This window comes from Cryptomeria japonica, chromosome 3 (assembly GCF_030272615.1).
Source record: "Cryptomeria japonica chromosome 3, Sugi_1.0, whole genome shotgun sequence".
Classification (NCBI taxonomy): Eukaryota; Viridiplantae; Streptophyta; class Pinopsida; order Cupressales; family Cupressaceae; genus Cryptomeria; species Cryptomeria japonica.
Window position 1 is genome coordinate 663609681 of NC_081407.1, and position 18110 is coordinate 663627790.

An 18110-nucleotide genomic window follows, 5' to 3' on the forward strand; every position below is an offset into this window, starting at 1 on the left:
ATATACTCATTTATAAGATATAAAATAATTTATAGCTGTAGATTTTTTCATCTAGTTGAATGCATAATTAAATTATTTTTATTATGTTTTAGAACTAATAAATCTTATAATAAAACCATGGGAGATGAGAACATTGAATTTTATATAAGAACAATGGTAGTTAAGATATCAACAACCCACAAATCAATTTTACACATATTTTTGCATATCAGATCAGATTCCTTTTTAAAATCTATATTTGTATAATTGTTCAAATCAATAACCTCTGATTTATATCATCTATAACTATTACTGGATATTTTTAAATATAATGTTTATAAGTAAACATTATTATCTTTAGTTTCACACATGGTATATTTAGGATAATGTTTATTTTTGACACAAGCTATATTGTCTTTAGTTTCACTCACAGAATTTGACAACCCGCGTCAGAGAGAGTTTTCCATGCATTATAGCAAAACCCCTGTAGAGGACAATCCTCACACATCTTTGGACAATTTTCACACATCTTTGGACATTTTTCTATCTGCTTTGATAATTTTAGTGCGTCTTCTGCTATTTTCACAGCTTCTTTCCGTGCAGCCTTCTCATAAGCCAACTTGTCGCCATATGATTTTATTATAGATTGCATCTTCTCGTCAACCTGATAATTCAAATGAATTCAGTATTCAATGTCATCCAAATAATTAGGGAATAAATACTTGCTTAACTCATAACCCTCAACTTAACTCAGACATATCACACAAACTAGAGGAGGTTTCTTCTATGGTCATTGTTGTCTTCCATAGAAGGATTGCCTAAGTTGTACTTTATTAAATTCACTAAATATATGCACAATAATAAGTATTATGATTGATACTTGTTTAAATGATTAAATTGGATTGTTCTTTCATACATTTAATTATATTTTCACACATTTACATGGGCTACATATTCCTCTACTACCATTGAAGGTGAGGGAATCAAATTAATTACATGTATATTACATTTATAATAAGTCATTATACTATATTAATTTTCTATTCATTGATATATTAATATACACGCATCATATAAATATATGTTCTTTTGAATCAAATGCTAATAAAAAATTTAAGCTCTTATAGAGGTTGTTTATTTGCAAAATCTACTAAACCATATTAGCCAAATCAATATATTTATGAATTGTTAAGAATTAAAATAACTAGAGAAATTATGTAGCATCCATAAATTTAATTATAATTAATCCATTTAATTTAATAATGGAAAGAATTACATTATGGTGGGTTATAGACAACCAACATTATCACCAACCCTCAAGGTTTGATTAAAAAAGAGGAGTGTTAACCAATTAACTCTAAGTTACTTATCAATTTCACATTATAGGCTTATGGATGAGTTATTAAACCTATAACAAAACACTCCTATCATATAAAAGGCTAAAATAGATAATGAAAATGATTGTAGGTATTATAGGGTTTGTTTCGTGTTAGTAAAATTGGACTAGCTTCTTCATTGGGATATCTTGGGAAAATCAACCTAGTAAGTGTTTTCTTAAGACATTTTTCATGTCAACAACAAACCCAACTAGAATTTCCTATATTTTCTTGAGGTTGTGTATAAATAAATCCACACCCCTGCATGTGCTTCCCTTATTTATTTCTCTAAAGAAATGTGTTGATGATGAGTTAGGTGTGCAATGTCATCAAGTGTGCTTAACATTCTACCATTTCAAGTGTAGAAGACATAAATTATTATACTTTTTCAAAAAATTGTTGGTTTTATTTTTCAAAAGGTATTAATATTAGAACCTAGGTTTAAATATTGAGAACTTTGAGCATGTGCGAGTTACAAGTTGGGAACCTTGTTAGTTGTGTGGACTTATGAAAAGGACATGAATAATTTCTAGTTATAATCTCCACAGTGATGTGAGGTTCACCATCCAAAAATGTATAGGTTCCTATAATTGTTATAAGTTAATTCTCCTATCGAGCCATATTTTGTGGGCACCTAAAATGTATGTCCTTGTTGCATAGGAAATTTAGAGACCATGCATGTTCTAATAAATTTAGAATAATTGATAGGAAATAGGACATTTAGCTCTAAAATCTAGCAAACCCTTAACTTCAACCCTATCAATAAAAGTTATTAAACCTATGACATATTTTTTATTGATCTTAAGTCTTATTGCCTACATGATGGGGTACCTGGTTTGGTTAGTAGAGAATTTAATAAAATTCTTGCTTGTAAAGGTATGAGTTGTTCATATATAATGAGGGGCTTTATATTATCACATAATTTGTTATATTGTATAGTATATGTCCTACCAAGTATAAATTATTAAAAAGGAATACAAGATAATTATTTTTATAACAACTTATGTACCTAACTTCATTTTAACCCAATTATGTTATGGGTTATTTAACACTTGTAAGAGAGGACTAAGTGTCCTATTTTAGGGGACTCTTCAATTGAAACACTAATATATGTAAGGTACCTTAGCTATCCTTTTTCTCTTAGTTTGTTGGAATTGGGTTGTCATTGATGTCAACCGACATGGGATGACCACTGCTATGAGAGATGTATGTGCAACACTGTCATACAAGAGTATAGGTTGAGATATCTTTGATATCACTTTGTGTTGTAGAACACCGGTAAAGTAAGGAAGAGAATGTCATTTAGATGAATGACCACTAGAGCCACCGATACACAAGTTAGTTCCTGACTTGTCTAGATGAGATGGATAGATTACTTGTACAATGTATCACAGGTAAGGAAAGGATGTCAACTAGTAAGTGATGTGTTGACATAGAGTAGTGAGATCAACCAAGTAAGTGGTTGTCAACGGGAAAGATGATGACCAGTGTACAAGCAGGATGAGGAAGGTGCTTGAGTTGTTTGTGATGAAGAAGCAGAATGCTACCTAAATCCCGCCAACATAGGAGGAGAAGGATGAACAGGTCATCAGTGTACTGTAAGGCTGCAGAACAACAGGACTCCCACTAGATGAAGATGCAGTCACCATGAGAAGAAATGCCTCACAGTGAATGTGCCCACCTGATCACATGCACCTGTTTGAAGATGTGCTGCACAAACAAGGAAGTCACATGAGTGCAATGCAGGATGCACATGACAAGGTATCACTCCATCGATAAGTGGATCTTATCTCCTATTATGCATAATGTGCATTATTGTTCTGTAAGATAAGAAAGAAGAGGTAAAGGCAAGTGTATGAAGGCTCACACCAAATCTACCTATGAATCAAAAGGAATGCCTCAAGTGCATGGAATCAGGGATATGCACTAGACTATTTTAGAAGGCATGATAAGATGTCGATAACAGATGAAGAGTGATGAGTTTTTCACTTTGACAAATTGGTTGAGATATGGTACGAATTGATTAGAATAGAAGGGTTGGATTGAAAATAGAGTTCATTGAAGGTTGATGACATGGTGTCATCAAGAGTGTTTACCGATATGTATGTCCACCAATACTATGAGAAAGGTGCAGATGCAGATGTATTCCCACTTTGTGGGAATGTACATGCTTTGGATAGACATGTTTGAACACTAGTTTAGTTGTTCCACCGATAGTTCAAAAAAGTGCACACATGAGGAGTCAACTAGTAGAATGTGATATACCAATAGGGTTAGTAAAATGACAGAAAAGTGAAGGAACCGGTGACATGTTTGGTCTATGATCCTATCTAGACCGACATGAAGATCCAAGCTGGCAGTTGGTCGACATGGATGCCACAAGGATTCAAGGTGGTGGACTTGCATGCAGTGGTAGATAGAATGAACACTGATAAGCTAGTTGTAGTGTTGGTCGACATTAATGGTAGATCCCACAAATCATGGGACATGTTGCATAGTTGTTGCAGAGGTTTGTGGATCGAGGTCTGGGGGACAAATAAAAAAAAGTTTAGAATGATTGAGGAGACTGAGGCAGATGAAGGAAACAACAAGACCATTCTCAGTTCTTGACCAAGAAATCAGTCGATAAGGTAAAAAGCATATTGACAAAGATAGAAGGTGCGATCAAGAAGGGGCATTAATGGTAGAGGTGTTCAATTGGTTGTTAGGGATATCTGATCAACCAAGATCTAATTGGATTTTATTTTCCTCAAGGATGATGAGGAAACCCTAACTGCCTATAATTTGAATAGGCCTTTGGCAGGATAACTAGGCTATAAATATGTAGGCCAAAGATATAGTTAAGGGTCACTAAATAGAAGAAGTAGTGCTGTTGCGAAGTGATTAAGTGTTACTTCTACATGTGAGAGAAAATCAATCAAGTACTCAATGATTATCTGAGAAGAGACTGAGAGTGAGGGAGAATCAGGTTGAAGTGTTCAATTGGTAGCAGTGCAGAACTAGTAGTGTCCATACTGGCAGAAAAGAAGAAAAAGGAAACTATAGAGAAGGCATGCATAGAACCAGCTGAGTGTAGTACCAGTGAAGTACAACAGTAGTAGAGAGAGGTGTACCGGTGTAGCAGAGAATGTATCTCACTGGTAGAGTAAGGTATATAAAATGGTTAAAAGATTCACTTGTAACAGAATAATTACTTTGTATTTGATGCTTTCATTGTGATCATTAAGTTGTAGCTTGTTTCAGGGGTTGTATCTCCTTTGGGTTGTAGCCCATAAATCATGGGTTGGTGTTCCTTGGGTTGGTGCCCTAAATCAGGGGTTGAAGATCCTTGGGTTGTAGCCCTAAACATTGTAACAAAGTTTTGATTGTGAGGCTAGATTGGAGTAGTAGACTCCAGTAGCATTGCTCACTGAGGTTTTTCCCATCTTGGGTTTTCCTGGTACATACTAGTGTTATGTGTTGTCTCTTTGTGTGTGTTTGTATTAAGTTAGATCTAATAACCAGTAGGCTCACATAGTTTAGTTAAAGGAAAAAGTTTGAGAACCACTAATTCAAACCCCCTCTCGGTGGTGCATTGTGTCTAACAATTGGTATCAGAGCCTAGGTCCTCAGTCAAACGAGCTTTCTCCAGCTTGGGTAGATTATGGCTTAAGGACACAATGGTTTGTTTAGTGTCAATCCCTACTCTAGTGTTTAATGGGTCTAACTATTCTATTTAGAGCTATAGAATGGAAGTTCACTTCTCCTCTCTATGGTATGATGTTTGGATGTCTGCTGTAAATGGTTGCCCTAGTAAAGTTAGTTCTCCCACCAATTCAGATGGAGAAAGAAGAAAAAAGTGCAATGAAATAGCTATGAAGGCTATTCTCTGTGGGCTAACAAATGATGTCTCCTCACAAGTGGAGAGATGTAAATCAACAAAAATCTTATGGGAGAGATAAAAGAATCTCTATGGAAATGAGCCTACTATTGCAGAACTAGCTTGTGATGAAAGGATGAGAAATGCATCTCATGTATCTGTAGATAATGAAGGAAAATCTCTTAGCAACTACAATAATTATGATGAAGGAACCCACCTCTTCATGGCTCAAGGATCAGAAGATGAGAGGCACACATCTCAGACCGATCATGCAGATCATTGTTATCGACAAGATGTGTTTGGCAGTGATGATGAGGAAGAAGGAGACAAGGAAGATAGATCTAGCCATCAAGATCTATTTGATAGTGAAGGTGAAGAAGACGATGAAGCATAAGTTGACCTTGAAGGAGAGCTTGTAAATGCACTTGAAGAACTCAACATTGTAAGAAAGGAATACAAGCTATTCAAGAATGCTGCTATAGTGGAGCAGAATCATTTGGTCAAATGCCTTGAAGAATCTGAGAAATGCATCTCAGAGTTCAGGACTCAAGAAAAAGACACCAAGGGGTGTCGGTGCAGTGATCTAGCTTCCGAGCTAGAAGTAACAGATAAAGAAAATCAAAATCTGCTTGGAGAAATGGAGATTCTCATAAATGAAATTGAGAAATGTTAGGATGAACTCAAGGTAAGAATCCGGTTTGATGGCAGAAATGAAGCCTTGGACAAAATGTTGAAGAAGAAAAAGCATTCCAAGGACACTAAAGGTTTAGGTAGTGTTGCCAGTGAATGTTCCACCAGCAAGAATTTCCCTCACAATGACATTTTGTTTGTCTCCTCAAATGGAGAAAACAAAGGCCAAACCTTCACAGTGAGAAATGCTCCCCAGAAGAAGGTTGATCTAAACACAACCAGTGAAAACTTATAGACAAGAATGGATATCGGTGCTTCAAGACGGAGGAATAATGAAGATCCCAAAGGTAAAGGAAAGATGGGAGAAGACAACTTCACTAGAAGCAGGAAAAATGAGAAGGTAGTAAAGAAGACATCCTACCAATAGAGGACAAATAAATGCTACCACCCACAAGGCAAAGCAAGTGTGGGAGAAGAAGGGACCAGATGGAAGAGATGTAAAGAATGGACAACCTAGGGTCCATCCCCAAAAAAGGAGAAATGGAGATACTAAACTACTAAGATCTCCCCATGCATGGAAAAATAAATTTGTAAGTCATATGCCGTCCTTTACCAGTTATTGTTTTGCATGTAATAATTATGACCATAGGGAAGAAGAATGTAGAAGGAGATCTAGAAGGAATAATCTAGGATCTCATAGACATCATTCATATGAGAAAAATGTATCCAGGAATAGATACATGCATGCTCCCTCTCTTGGTTATGCTAGAAAGAATCCATTTTGTCTTTCTAGTAAAGTAAATGTTGTATGTTATAACAACAATGCATCTGACCATAGAGAGTTTGAATGCAGGAAGAGGCACCTATAATCACATGGAGGCTAGTATAGAAACTATGCTCTACAGAAAATTGGGTATAGAGCATATGGAAGTCAAAGACCTACATGGAACCAAAGGAGAAACGTCCTTCTAGGAGCAAGAGGTTAACTAGTTTTAGTTGCTAGACACAACAACATGACCAAGAGAAGATGGTCAAATCGGTATGCTAAGAGGTTCCCTAATCATGAAGTTGGGATGTATGTTGTGTGCCACTATAGCATTGCTTCTATTTGTAATACAGTCTGGGAGAGGAAGGACTCATAGACAGAAGAAAGAAAGACCTTCTCCCATGTCTGAAAATGAGAAGAAGAATGAGACCAAGCAGGTTTAGAGGAAGAAGACCATGGACTGGCACTATGCATCCAATGTACAAGTGATATCTCCTAAGGCTTAGAAGAGATGCAGGACCTCAGGGGGAGCAGCACATTGAATATATCATTCACCCCCTTAGTGGAAGAGGACACTTGGAAGACCAAGATGTTGTCAGTATGAAGAAAGAAAATAAGAAGATAAGTGTGTGTAGAGGTTGCCCTGACTACACACCTATAGGTGAATGCTGGATCACTACTTCTGTGTCAAAGTATGATGAGATAAGGAATCACATAAAAAGTGACACAAAGGTCAGGAGTCTCAAGAAGGTGCTTCGGTAGTGATAGTGAATTGGTACAAGAAACCGATGTGTGCAAAATGTTACCAGCATGAACGCTAACATGTACTTGTAGGTTATGTGAGAAAATGAGGTTGGAGATCATTGCAATAGCCCCGATAGCATTGAATGTGGAGTTTATGTCTTAGGTGGTGTTGATGAAAACTTGAATGACATATGTTGGCTCAGTAGTTAATCATGCGGGCATGCATTTTTTTGGGCTAACCGGTTTAATTTATGGAATTATGTGATTTGGAGATCATGTCATAGGTTGTGGTGGATATGATTGTGCTAAAGATCATCAGATTATTAGATATGCATAGCTCAACTAGTACATGGAGATGATTGGAGCCCCCGATAGTAGACCTCACCAGAGTTGAGAACCTGAGATGTATGACTCGGGGGGAGTTCAAGTGGTTATGATGCAAGGTTGACATGCTTGAACTTGAAAGCATAAGTGCACTAATTGCCCAAACTACAGATGATGGAAGTTACAGTAGGAATGCCTAGGAGAGTTTCATTTTTTATGGGTACCTACTTATCATTTGACTAGTTGTATTGATAGTACAATCACACTTGATTCTAAAGAAATTTGGGATCAAACGGGAGGTGATGTCGTTTGACTGACAGGTGATTTATATTCACTGACACATCCCTCTATGATTGAGTATTTTAATAAATGGTATAAAACTTGCATGCTCAATTAGTGTCAGTTGATGGTTGAGTCCTCCATCTAAAGTGGTGAGACTTGAGAAGATGTAACACCTAACAATTGGTATCAAAGGAGGAGATACATCAAGAGAAGAAAAAGGGGAGAAAGAATTTTGTCATTGTGTTGTAAATACAAGGAGGAATGATACCCTGATAGTGCCCTTTTCCATTGTTGTCAAAGGGGGAGAAGGATTCTATAGTATAAAGCATACTACATATTTTGAGAATCCACAGATTACGGAAAGGGGGAGAAAGATTATGTAGTATGTCGGATACTACATGTGTTGACATCAATACCAAAGGGGGAGATTGCTGGTATTGGGTTGTCATTAATGTCAACTAGTATGGGATGACCACCTGTATGAGAGATGTATGTGCAACACTATCATGTAGGAGTACAGGTTGAGATATCTTTGATATCACTTTGTGTTTTAGAACACTAGTAAAGTAAGGAAGAGAATGCCATTCAAATGAATGACCACTGGAGCCACTGATACACAAGTTAGTGGCTGACTTGTGTAGATGAGATGGATAGATTACCGGTAAAGTGTATCACCAGTAAGGAAAGGATGTCAACTGGTAAGTGATGTGTTCACATAGAGTAGTCAGATCAACCAAGTAAGTGGTTCTCAACTGGCAAGATGATGAGCAAGGTGCTTGAGCTATTTTTTGTGATGAAGAGGTGGAATGCTACCTAAATCACCTCAACACAGAAGGAGAAGGATAAACAGGTCATCATCGTACTATAAGGTTGCAGAACCATAGGACTCCCACCTGATGAAGATGTAGTCATCATGAGAAGAAATGACTGATAATGAATGTGCCCACACTTGATCAAATGTGCGTGTTTGAAGATGTGCTTCACAAATAGGGAAGTCACATGAGTGCATTGCAGGATGCACATGACAAGGTATCACTCCATTAGTAAGTGGAACTTATCTCCTATTATGCATAAGGTACATTATAGCTTTGTGAGATAAGGAAGAAAAGGTAAAGCCAAGTGTTTGAAAGCTCACATCAGATTTACCAGTCAATCAAAAGGAATGCCTCAAGTGAATGAAATAAGCGATATGCATTGGACTGTCTGAGAAGGGATGATAAGATCCTTGTAATAGATGAAGACTAATGAGTTTGTCACTTTGACAAACCGGTTGAGATATGGTATGAGCTGATCAGAATAGAAGGGTTGGATTGAAAATGGAGTTCATTGAACATTGATGACATGGTGTCATCAAGAGTGTTTACCATTATGTAAGTCCACAACTAATATGAGCAAGGTGCATATGTAGATGTCTTCCCACTTTGTGGGAATGTGCATGCTTTGGATAGACATGTCTGAAGATTGGTTTAGGTGTTCCACTAGCAGTTCAAAAAAATGCAAACATGAGGAGTCAATTGGTAGAATGTGAGATACAAGCAGGGTTAGTAAACTGACAGAAAAGTGAAGGAACCAGTAAAGTGTTTGGTCAGTGATCCTATTTGGACCGACATGAAGATCCAAGCTGGCAGTTGGTCAACATGGATTCCACATGGAGTCAAGGTGGCATACTTGGATGTAGTGATAGATAGAATGAACATCGATAAGGTAGTTGTAGAGTTTATCAATATTAATTATAGATCCCACAAATCATGAGACTTGTTGCATAGTTGTTGCAGAGGTTTGCGGCTCGAGGTCTGGAGGAAAACTAAGAACCATCTTAGAATGATTGAGGAGATCAAGGTAGATGAATAAAATAACAAGACCAATCTCAGTGCTTCACCAAGAAATCAACCTACAAGGTAAAATGCAGGTTGACAAAGATAGAAGGCATGATGAAGAATGTGCCTTCATGGAGAAGGTGTTAAGCTGGTTGTCAGGGTGATTAGATCAGGAAAGATCTGATTGGATTTGGTTTTCCTTGAGGATATTGAGGAAACCCTAAACGCCTAGAATTTGAATACGCCTTTGGTAGGAAAACCAGGCTATAAATATGCAAGCCAAAGATATAGTTAACGGTTGTTGAATAGAAGAAGTAGTGTTGTTGTGAAGTAATTAAGTGTTACTTCTACATGTGAGAGAAGATCAGTCAAGTACTCAATGAGTATCTGAGAAGAGACTGAGAGTGAGGGAGAATCAAGTTGAAGTGTTCAACTGGTAGTAGTGCAAAACCGATAGTGTCCATACCGACATCAAACAAGAAAAAGAAAATTGTAAAGAAGGAAGACATGGAACCAAATGAGTGTAGTACCAATGAATTGCAACAGAAGTAGAGAGAGAGGTGTATCAGTGTAGTAGAGAAGGTATCTCACTAGCAGAGTAAGGTATATGAAATGGTTACAAGATTCACTTGTAAAAAAATAACTACTTTTGTATTTGATTCTTTCATTGTGGTCACTGAGTTGTAGCTCGGTGCAGGGGTTGTAGCTCCTTTGGGTTGTAGCCCATAAATCTATCAAGGGTTGTATCTCCTTTGGGTTGTAGCCCATAAATCAGGGGTTGGTGCTCTTTGGGTTGGTTCCCTAAATCAGGGTTTGAAGCTCCTTTGGTTGTATCCCTAAACATTTTAACAAAGTTTTGATTGTGAGGCTGGATTGGAGCAGTAGACTCCAACAACATTGCTCACCAAGGTTTTTCCCATCTTGAGTTTTCCTCATATATACTAGTGTTATGTGTTGTCCTTTTGTGTCTGTTTGCATTAAGTTAGATCTGATTGATTATATAATGAAATAATAAGGATCTAGTAGAATACTGAGAGGGGGGTGAAGATAAATTTGAAATTAAAGATCTTGTTGCAGGAAAATGCATTCTTTGGATGGAAATTAGAAGAGATAGAGCAAATAGAAATTTATGGCTACTTTAGAGTAAGTATGTGAGTTCAGTGTTACAGAGGTTCAACATGCAGGATTGTAGACCATTATGTATTTCTTTTACAGTTGGAACAAAATTCTCTACTGCGTATTGTCCTACATCTCCATCAGAGATGGATGACATGAATAAAGTGCCTTAATAAAGTGCAATTGGAAGTTTGATGTATGCTATGGTCTTTACTAGACTAGACATTGCCCAAGCAGTGAGGTTTATGTCTAGATATATGTCTAATCCTTGTAGAGTTCATTGGGATGCAGTCAAAAGAGTCTTCAGATATTTGAAGGGTACCTCTAATTATTCTTTGTTTTATCATGGTAATTTAGTTGGAGATGAGATTTCTCTTTATATTCATGGTTATGTGGATTCGGACTAGGAAAGTGATATTAATAGTAGAAGATCCACAAATGCTTATGCATTTACTTTATTTGGTGGTGCAATTAGTTGGATGAGTAAGTGACAAGATGTGGTTGCTTTGTGCACTATTGAAGTAGAGTCTATGGCAGCTACTCATGCCTGTAAAGAAGCCATTTGACTTAAGAGATTGTGTTCAGATATTGGAATAAAACAAGGAGCCATGAAAATTTATTGTGACAGTCAGAATGCAATTTTCCTAGCTAAGAACCTGACATTTCATGCCCAAACCAAGCACATTGATGTTCAGTATCATTTTGTCAAAGATATGGTTGAAGCTGGTAGGGTGAAGCTGGTTAAGGTAGAAACTTTGATGAATTTTACAAATTCTTAAACTAAGGTTGTGAACATAGAGAAGTTCAAATGGTGTTTGGAGTCTAGGGGCCTCATGGTCCCTAACAATTGATTCATTGTGTTGATACTCCCTTTTCTCTTGCAAGGTGTTCGACAAGTGGGAGATTTGTTGGGAAAATGGTGTCTCAACCTTACATTTACATAAGGTTACTATTTATAGTAAGTATTGAATTGAGCACAAAATGGTGTGAAGTTCTCCCCAAAGCTTTTGGTTGGCTAGATAAGTATTTTAGTAAAGTTATGTCGTGAGATCACATCTAGTTTTGAAGATATTACATTTTTCATTTTGGAGGGGTCCAATGAAAGGTTTAAATTTGATTTTGAGGACTTAGAGGCCACAAAATACCCTAAAAAGTGGGTGTAAATTGCATAGATATTTACAAGACAATAGAGTACTTTATGAGCTTTCTAGTGCTTCAAATGGTTCAACAATTGGACACATGGTTCTCAAGTTATGGTCTCCGGATGTTTGTACTCCTGAAATAGGAAATATAAAATACATCAAACAAATAAATGAGCTATAAAAAGGGAGGGACATATCATAGGGAATCTAACAAGGAGATACGTTCTGTTATACCTTATTGAGTGGTTTTAGCCCATGGTTTTGTAATACTATTTGACAATTTCTTGTATTGTATCTCCTATATATAACGTGCATGATATAGAGGTTGTGTGTAAGAGTCTTATAGCTATTGAGTTACCTTTTAATATCTAATTAGTGGTACTCCTATGAAGACATTTCTCCACAAGTATTTATTAATATGTTTTGATTGTGGAATAAAATATTGGGTGGCTTTTGGAGTGGGGTTTTTCTCTCGAAAGGGTTTGCCCCACGTAAATGACTATGTTATGGTTTGAATGTTATTATATCTATTTCTATTTTCTGTAACTGTTGTGACGATCTATAAAAGTTTTTGCATTACCATCCTCTCAAGGTTAGTGTAGGAAGTTGTTTCTCTATATAACTTCCTTACAACATGCCTATCTCTGAATAACTTCACTGGGGATATTGATAAGAAGTCTCGAGAGCATAAGGATCAGTTAGCTAACATATCTAAATTTCTCGATCCTCTAACAATATCATTGAGAATTCATGAAAATTAGGTGATATTATTGATTGAGAAAATTAGAATCATGAGTCATCACCAGGAATGGATAATAGACAGATTAAGAAAATTTAGGAGTCTCACTACTTCTAAGTTATATATAATGCTCAATGCTCTTAAAGATACTCAAGATGCTCTAGCAAATAGTGATCTGACAAACCTTAAGACAACAGAAGCAGAATCTTACCTCTTCAGTGGGCTGATAACAATTTTAGAGAATCTATAGAAGGGTTGGGACAGTCACCTAAACACATTAAAGAATTCCTATGTAGATATCTTCCAATTTTTGTGAGTTAAGTATGTGTGTACATATGTATATATAGCATTTTTGGATTTCGGTATTCTACCTTTTCCATTGATGTCAAAGGGCGAGTCTATAGTGGTGAAAAATGTTGATCTTAGGGAGATTTTTCTGATTCTTTGATTCTTTGGAATACAACGATTAGATTTTTGGTTGCAGTGTACAATAGTTTGGTTTTGGTCTGACACTTAGTCATTTTTCACTAAGTGTTGCCATCAATGCCAAATGGGGAGATTGTTGGCAAGAGACACTACATGTATGATGAGATGTTATCATTAATGGAAACTAATGCTAGATATCTCATCCACAGAGTGTAATTCATTCATTCCGAAAGATTGACTAAATATTGATTGAGTATTGATGAGGTCCAGTAAGAAGAATAGGACATTCAATAGTGTACAGTGTTTTGGTTGGCAGAATATTTTGGTTAAGTATTTTCTTTTATGGATCATGGAGATGCATTTTGGTTGTGTAATATGACTTATTCCAGGTTTGTGGCCTTCAGCAATAAGTTTTGTGTTAGTTGGAAGATTCAGTAGAGTAGTTTTTGGTAAGAATAGTGTTTATCGATAGTAATGTGTGGAAATTCATTATGTGGATCTTGTAGATCAATTTTGGTGGTTGATTATATGTTCGACGATGATTAGTAGACATGTGAGAAGCGTGTGGACAATTTTTTTTGGTCCGCATGATTTATTTTGATTGGATTGAGCTGACTTGTGTACACGTTTCATCTTGTGTTGTGTTATCGAAGCCGACATGATGAAGTCCTAAATTAGTGATGCAGATATATAAGGAAAGTTTATGTGATAGTTTTGTAGATCGATGGTAATATGTGAATTGTATATGATCGATTGTGCATAGTTTCACATGCATATGGTGAATATTTGTGCTCCAATATGATGCAAAATATCATAATAGAATCATATTGTAGAGTTGAGTAAGATACAATGTTTTGTGCTTAACCGGAATTGTTTTTGGCATTTGTAGATGTTGTTCTTCAGTTTATACATTTAGATTATTTTATCCAAACATTTTTTGTAAGGTAGTGAGCCTTCTGGAGTTCTAGCCCTTATTTGTAGTTGAGCAATGAGCTCTAGGCACTGTGCCTAAATGCATGTGCATTTTCCTTATGTAATATTTTTATACTTTTAGTAGATTATATTAATATTGTGGGTTTGAATCCCACCATGGTTTTTCCCTTAATCACGTTTCCACATAAAAATATTGGTGTTATGGTGTTGTTAATATTTAGTTTATGTTTCTACACTTTACTTTCTCCCATATGCATTAAATGGTTTAAAGGACAGATCTTAAAAAAATCAAAAATTGTAGAACACTGATTCACTCCCCCCTCTTAGTGTTGTTTGATTCCAATAGTAGGACTAGGCTAGGAAAACTTCTAGGATTTGGTCAATAAAAAAGCACCAAAGTGATGTGAAGAGTAGGAAAGTATTCACAAAGGTTGAGAACGATAAAGGACGGTAGGATCTCTAGATCATTGGGGCTAAGAAACATGTAGTTTGATGCCAAATTTATTCTATAAGGTTGGCTATGTCCACATTTATATCCACATGGTGGGGAGTGCTGCTAATGGTAAGGAAAATGTCAAAACATTTTGGAAACAATTAAAAGGCCATTATTATAGTGATGTAACAACAATATACATGAGAAAAATAAGGCAAACAATAGTTTTATTGCACATATCTACATAATAATATTAGATGCAAATATAAATTAGGATACAACATAAAAATTGAGAATCAAAACTACATCTCCTAAATAGAGTAGGTTTTTTCATATTTCTAAATGCTAAACATAATATCCATGATAAAATAATGTCAAACATAAGTAAATTTGAGTGGAATTAAAGGTCAATCTCCTATTAGAGACATATTGCATAAAAAGAGCTTAGGACTAAATTGGTTGAAAAATACTTGTCTCTAGGGCTATACTATAGAACATAAATTATTCTTGAGAATTTAAGGATTATGAAACCAAACTGATATAGGTGAGAGAAAACTAAATGACCTTTATAAAGAATCTACTATGAAAAACGATGTCATTTGATGTCATGAACAACCTACCAAATAGTTTGTAATGTTCAACACTATAAGCATAGACATGAAGGTGTCTTAGTGATGATTTAACTAGGACACCATACAAACACGAGATATAAGCCTTAAATATGCCTTATGTGGTCAACAATTATAAGATGATTATGAAGATACTATTTCCAATCTATCCATTAGTGCTTGGAAGAACAAATCCATCTTTTGTGAACTATGTTGGGTCAAATGACATCAATGATTATCGAGTAGGTATCATGATTTTGGTTGGATATATAGATAGAAATTTACATGAGCATTAGAGTAAAATAAGAAATTATATGTAGCTTTATTGAAAATATTTTATATTATTTTGAATCCTTAAATCTAAGGATTTAAACAAAAAGCTAAGGAGATTAGATATATGGTTTTCTCAGCATAAAATAATTAGAGACCATCAAATATTAGATGGATTACATGCAGAAAGGCCATTGTGAATGTTTATCTAACCCACAGAAGCCATCATATATTATTTCAATAGGATACTTGATAGGAGGAGACTATCATACTCAACAAATTTAAAAAATATATGCTCAAAGGACACTCTTGATGAAATAGACTACCATGTGAAAACAATTTAGGAACTATTGATGAAATAGTTCTCTAATGATCCATTTGGACAAAGAGAAAGGCTTTGATGATTGACTAAGAGTATATGAAAACCCTCACAGAATAAGCAGTGGATAAATAATCCTAAGATATATAATTAAATACCATCATCTTATTAGAAGAGGCCTAACTAAAATATCTTAGTACCTTCCTGATATTGGAATTAGAAGTTTCAAAATGACCATAAGAAGAATAATACACATGAGCAGTGACTAATATTTTGAAGGTTGCCTAAAACTTGACAACTTGAGAGAGAGAATCAGTATTCTAGTAGTTACGTTACTTCTTGTCAATTGTAGAAATCTTATCTTGTCATAAGGCAGGAAGAGAGACTTCAAAAGTAAATGAAATACTAAGAAATTGAAAATTTTTGTAAGATTAATCCATTTTTAACAAAACAAAATCTAACAACCTAGGCTCGGGATGAAAAGATTTCCTGTATAATTGAATCCTTTTACATTGAATATAGCGACTTGAGTCCTAGTATAATATCTCAAGGAAATGAAGAACATATTTCACATTATCTTCTTTACCAACTAAAATAAGACTTTTTTCATTTTGTAAAATATGGGTATTAATAACCTAGTAATAAGAATTAGACAAAGCAATTCATTTGACTAGATGTTGGGAGGCCATAAGAATCAAAATATAGCCCAATCCTTTGTGTAAGAATAATAGAACAACCTCAATGGATGGACAAATATAACTCTTTGATATGAGACTCTATTTAAAATTTAATTATGTAAGAAATATTACAGGAATATTAGTTGATAAGATGATATGAAATCTATGCAATATGATACATGACTCTATGAACTATAAATTGTGCAAGCAAAGTAACATAAAGAGAATTCAAGAACATTAATATTTCAGGTCAATATAATAAATCCATTGCATAATATTAAGTAATTCTTATCTAGTTTAAAGAGTGTTAATATAGATGTATCTTGCAATTAGTTTTTCATATATTTAGTATGATTAAAATAGTTGTTTTTAAACATGAAGTATAGAATAAGAAAAAGAAGAAAGAAAGATTCTTTTGTAGTCCACCACTCGTGAAGTGATTCTAATCCTAGTTTAAGAGTGCTAATATGGATGTATCTTGCAATTAGCTTTCAGTATATTTAGTATGATTAAAATAGTGATTTTTAAACATGAAATGTAGAATAAGAATAAGAAAAAGAAAAAGAAAAAGAAAAAGAAAAAGAAAGAAAGATACATTTTATGGTCCATAATGCTGGGCTGTCTAAATATGAACCTACAAATGGCTTATTGTTCCCCCTGGCCCTATGGGACTTAAAGTTTTGACCTTTTCTTGGAGAACACAAATTCCCTTCTACCTGACCAACTCAGGCTGTGACAAATTTTGATAACTAAATGAAATGCAAATTTTTTTATCTTTTTTAATATAAAATTACTATCGCTATTTTTTACCACTAAATCAAATAATATTTGAGTAAGATAGATACAAACTAAATAGACTGATGTTCTAAACCATAGAAGAAACCCTAATGGACTGAGAAAGAGATTTTAGGTTCCAACCAAAAGCTTCGTACAGGAAAATAAACATCCAAATTCAATGCTACTGATGCAAACCATATAAAATTTTACCAGCAAATATAATTAGTGTGAAGGAGAATCTTCCACCTTATTTCAAAAATCAGAATGATTGAGATTACCGTAGCATTTAATTGTTTTATGTGCTCTGAATTAATCCTTTCCAGTTCATCTTCATGAAGAGTCCTTCCTGACCCAGCATGGCACGTCTGTCGACAAAGCATTTTCTCTAGATTTTCCTGCAGGATTATAAAAACTAGATCAATTTCGAAGTCCACTTTATACATAATCTGCACTGTGTTCATACACACCTGAGCTTGACGTAGCTGCTCGTTGGAATAAGGCCTTCCTCCATTTTTAGCAATTATACTATCCATTTGCCTCATTAATTCAGTTTTTTGTATTTCCTTCTTTGTTTCTGATGTAGTCTTATTATCGAATAGGACCTTTCTCATACCACAGCGTCGTAGAACCTCCTGAATGAAGCTTACACACATCAGCATAAAGTTTAAACAATAATTTTGGTTATTTTAATACCTTACACATCATACCTAAAAGGATGAGGAGGCTTACAAATTTGCCAAAACTTGAGAAATATAATTATCATTTGAAGGATAGTTTTTGGAAAGATTGTGGGGAAATATAAGGTTAACAAAAAATAAAGTAACACGTTTGTCACTGAATGTTGTACCTTAGTATCTAAAGTGTTCAAATTAACTTTCAGAAGTGTTTATATC

At 35.1% G+C, this 18110-nt stretch overlaps 1 protein-coding gene across 1 annotated transcript; it reads right to left on the reverse strand.

The window, feature by feature from the left end:
* Positions 1-282: 282 nt before the first annotated feature.
* LOC131068407 (immune-associated nucleotide-binding protein 9) lies at positions 283-17846 on the reverse strand. Its single transcript, XM_058003591.2, has 3 exons — positions 17685-17846; positions 17496-17612; positions 283-643 (listed from the first exon to the last, which is right to left on the reverse strand). The coding sequence occupies exons 1-3, from the start codon at positions 17826-17828 to the stop codon at positions 407-409; spliced, it is 498 nt and encodes a 165-aa protein (XP_057859574.2). The 5' UTR covers positions 17829-17846; the 3' UTR covers positions 283-406.
* Between the last annotated feature and the right edge of the window lie 264 nt (positions 17847-18110).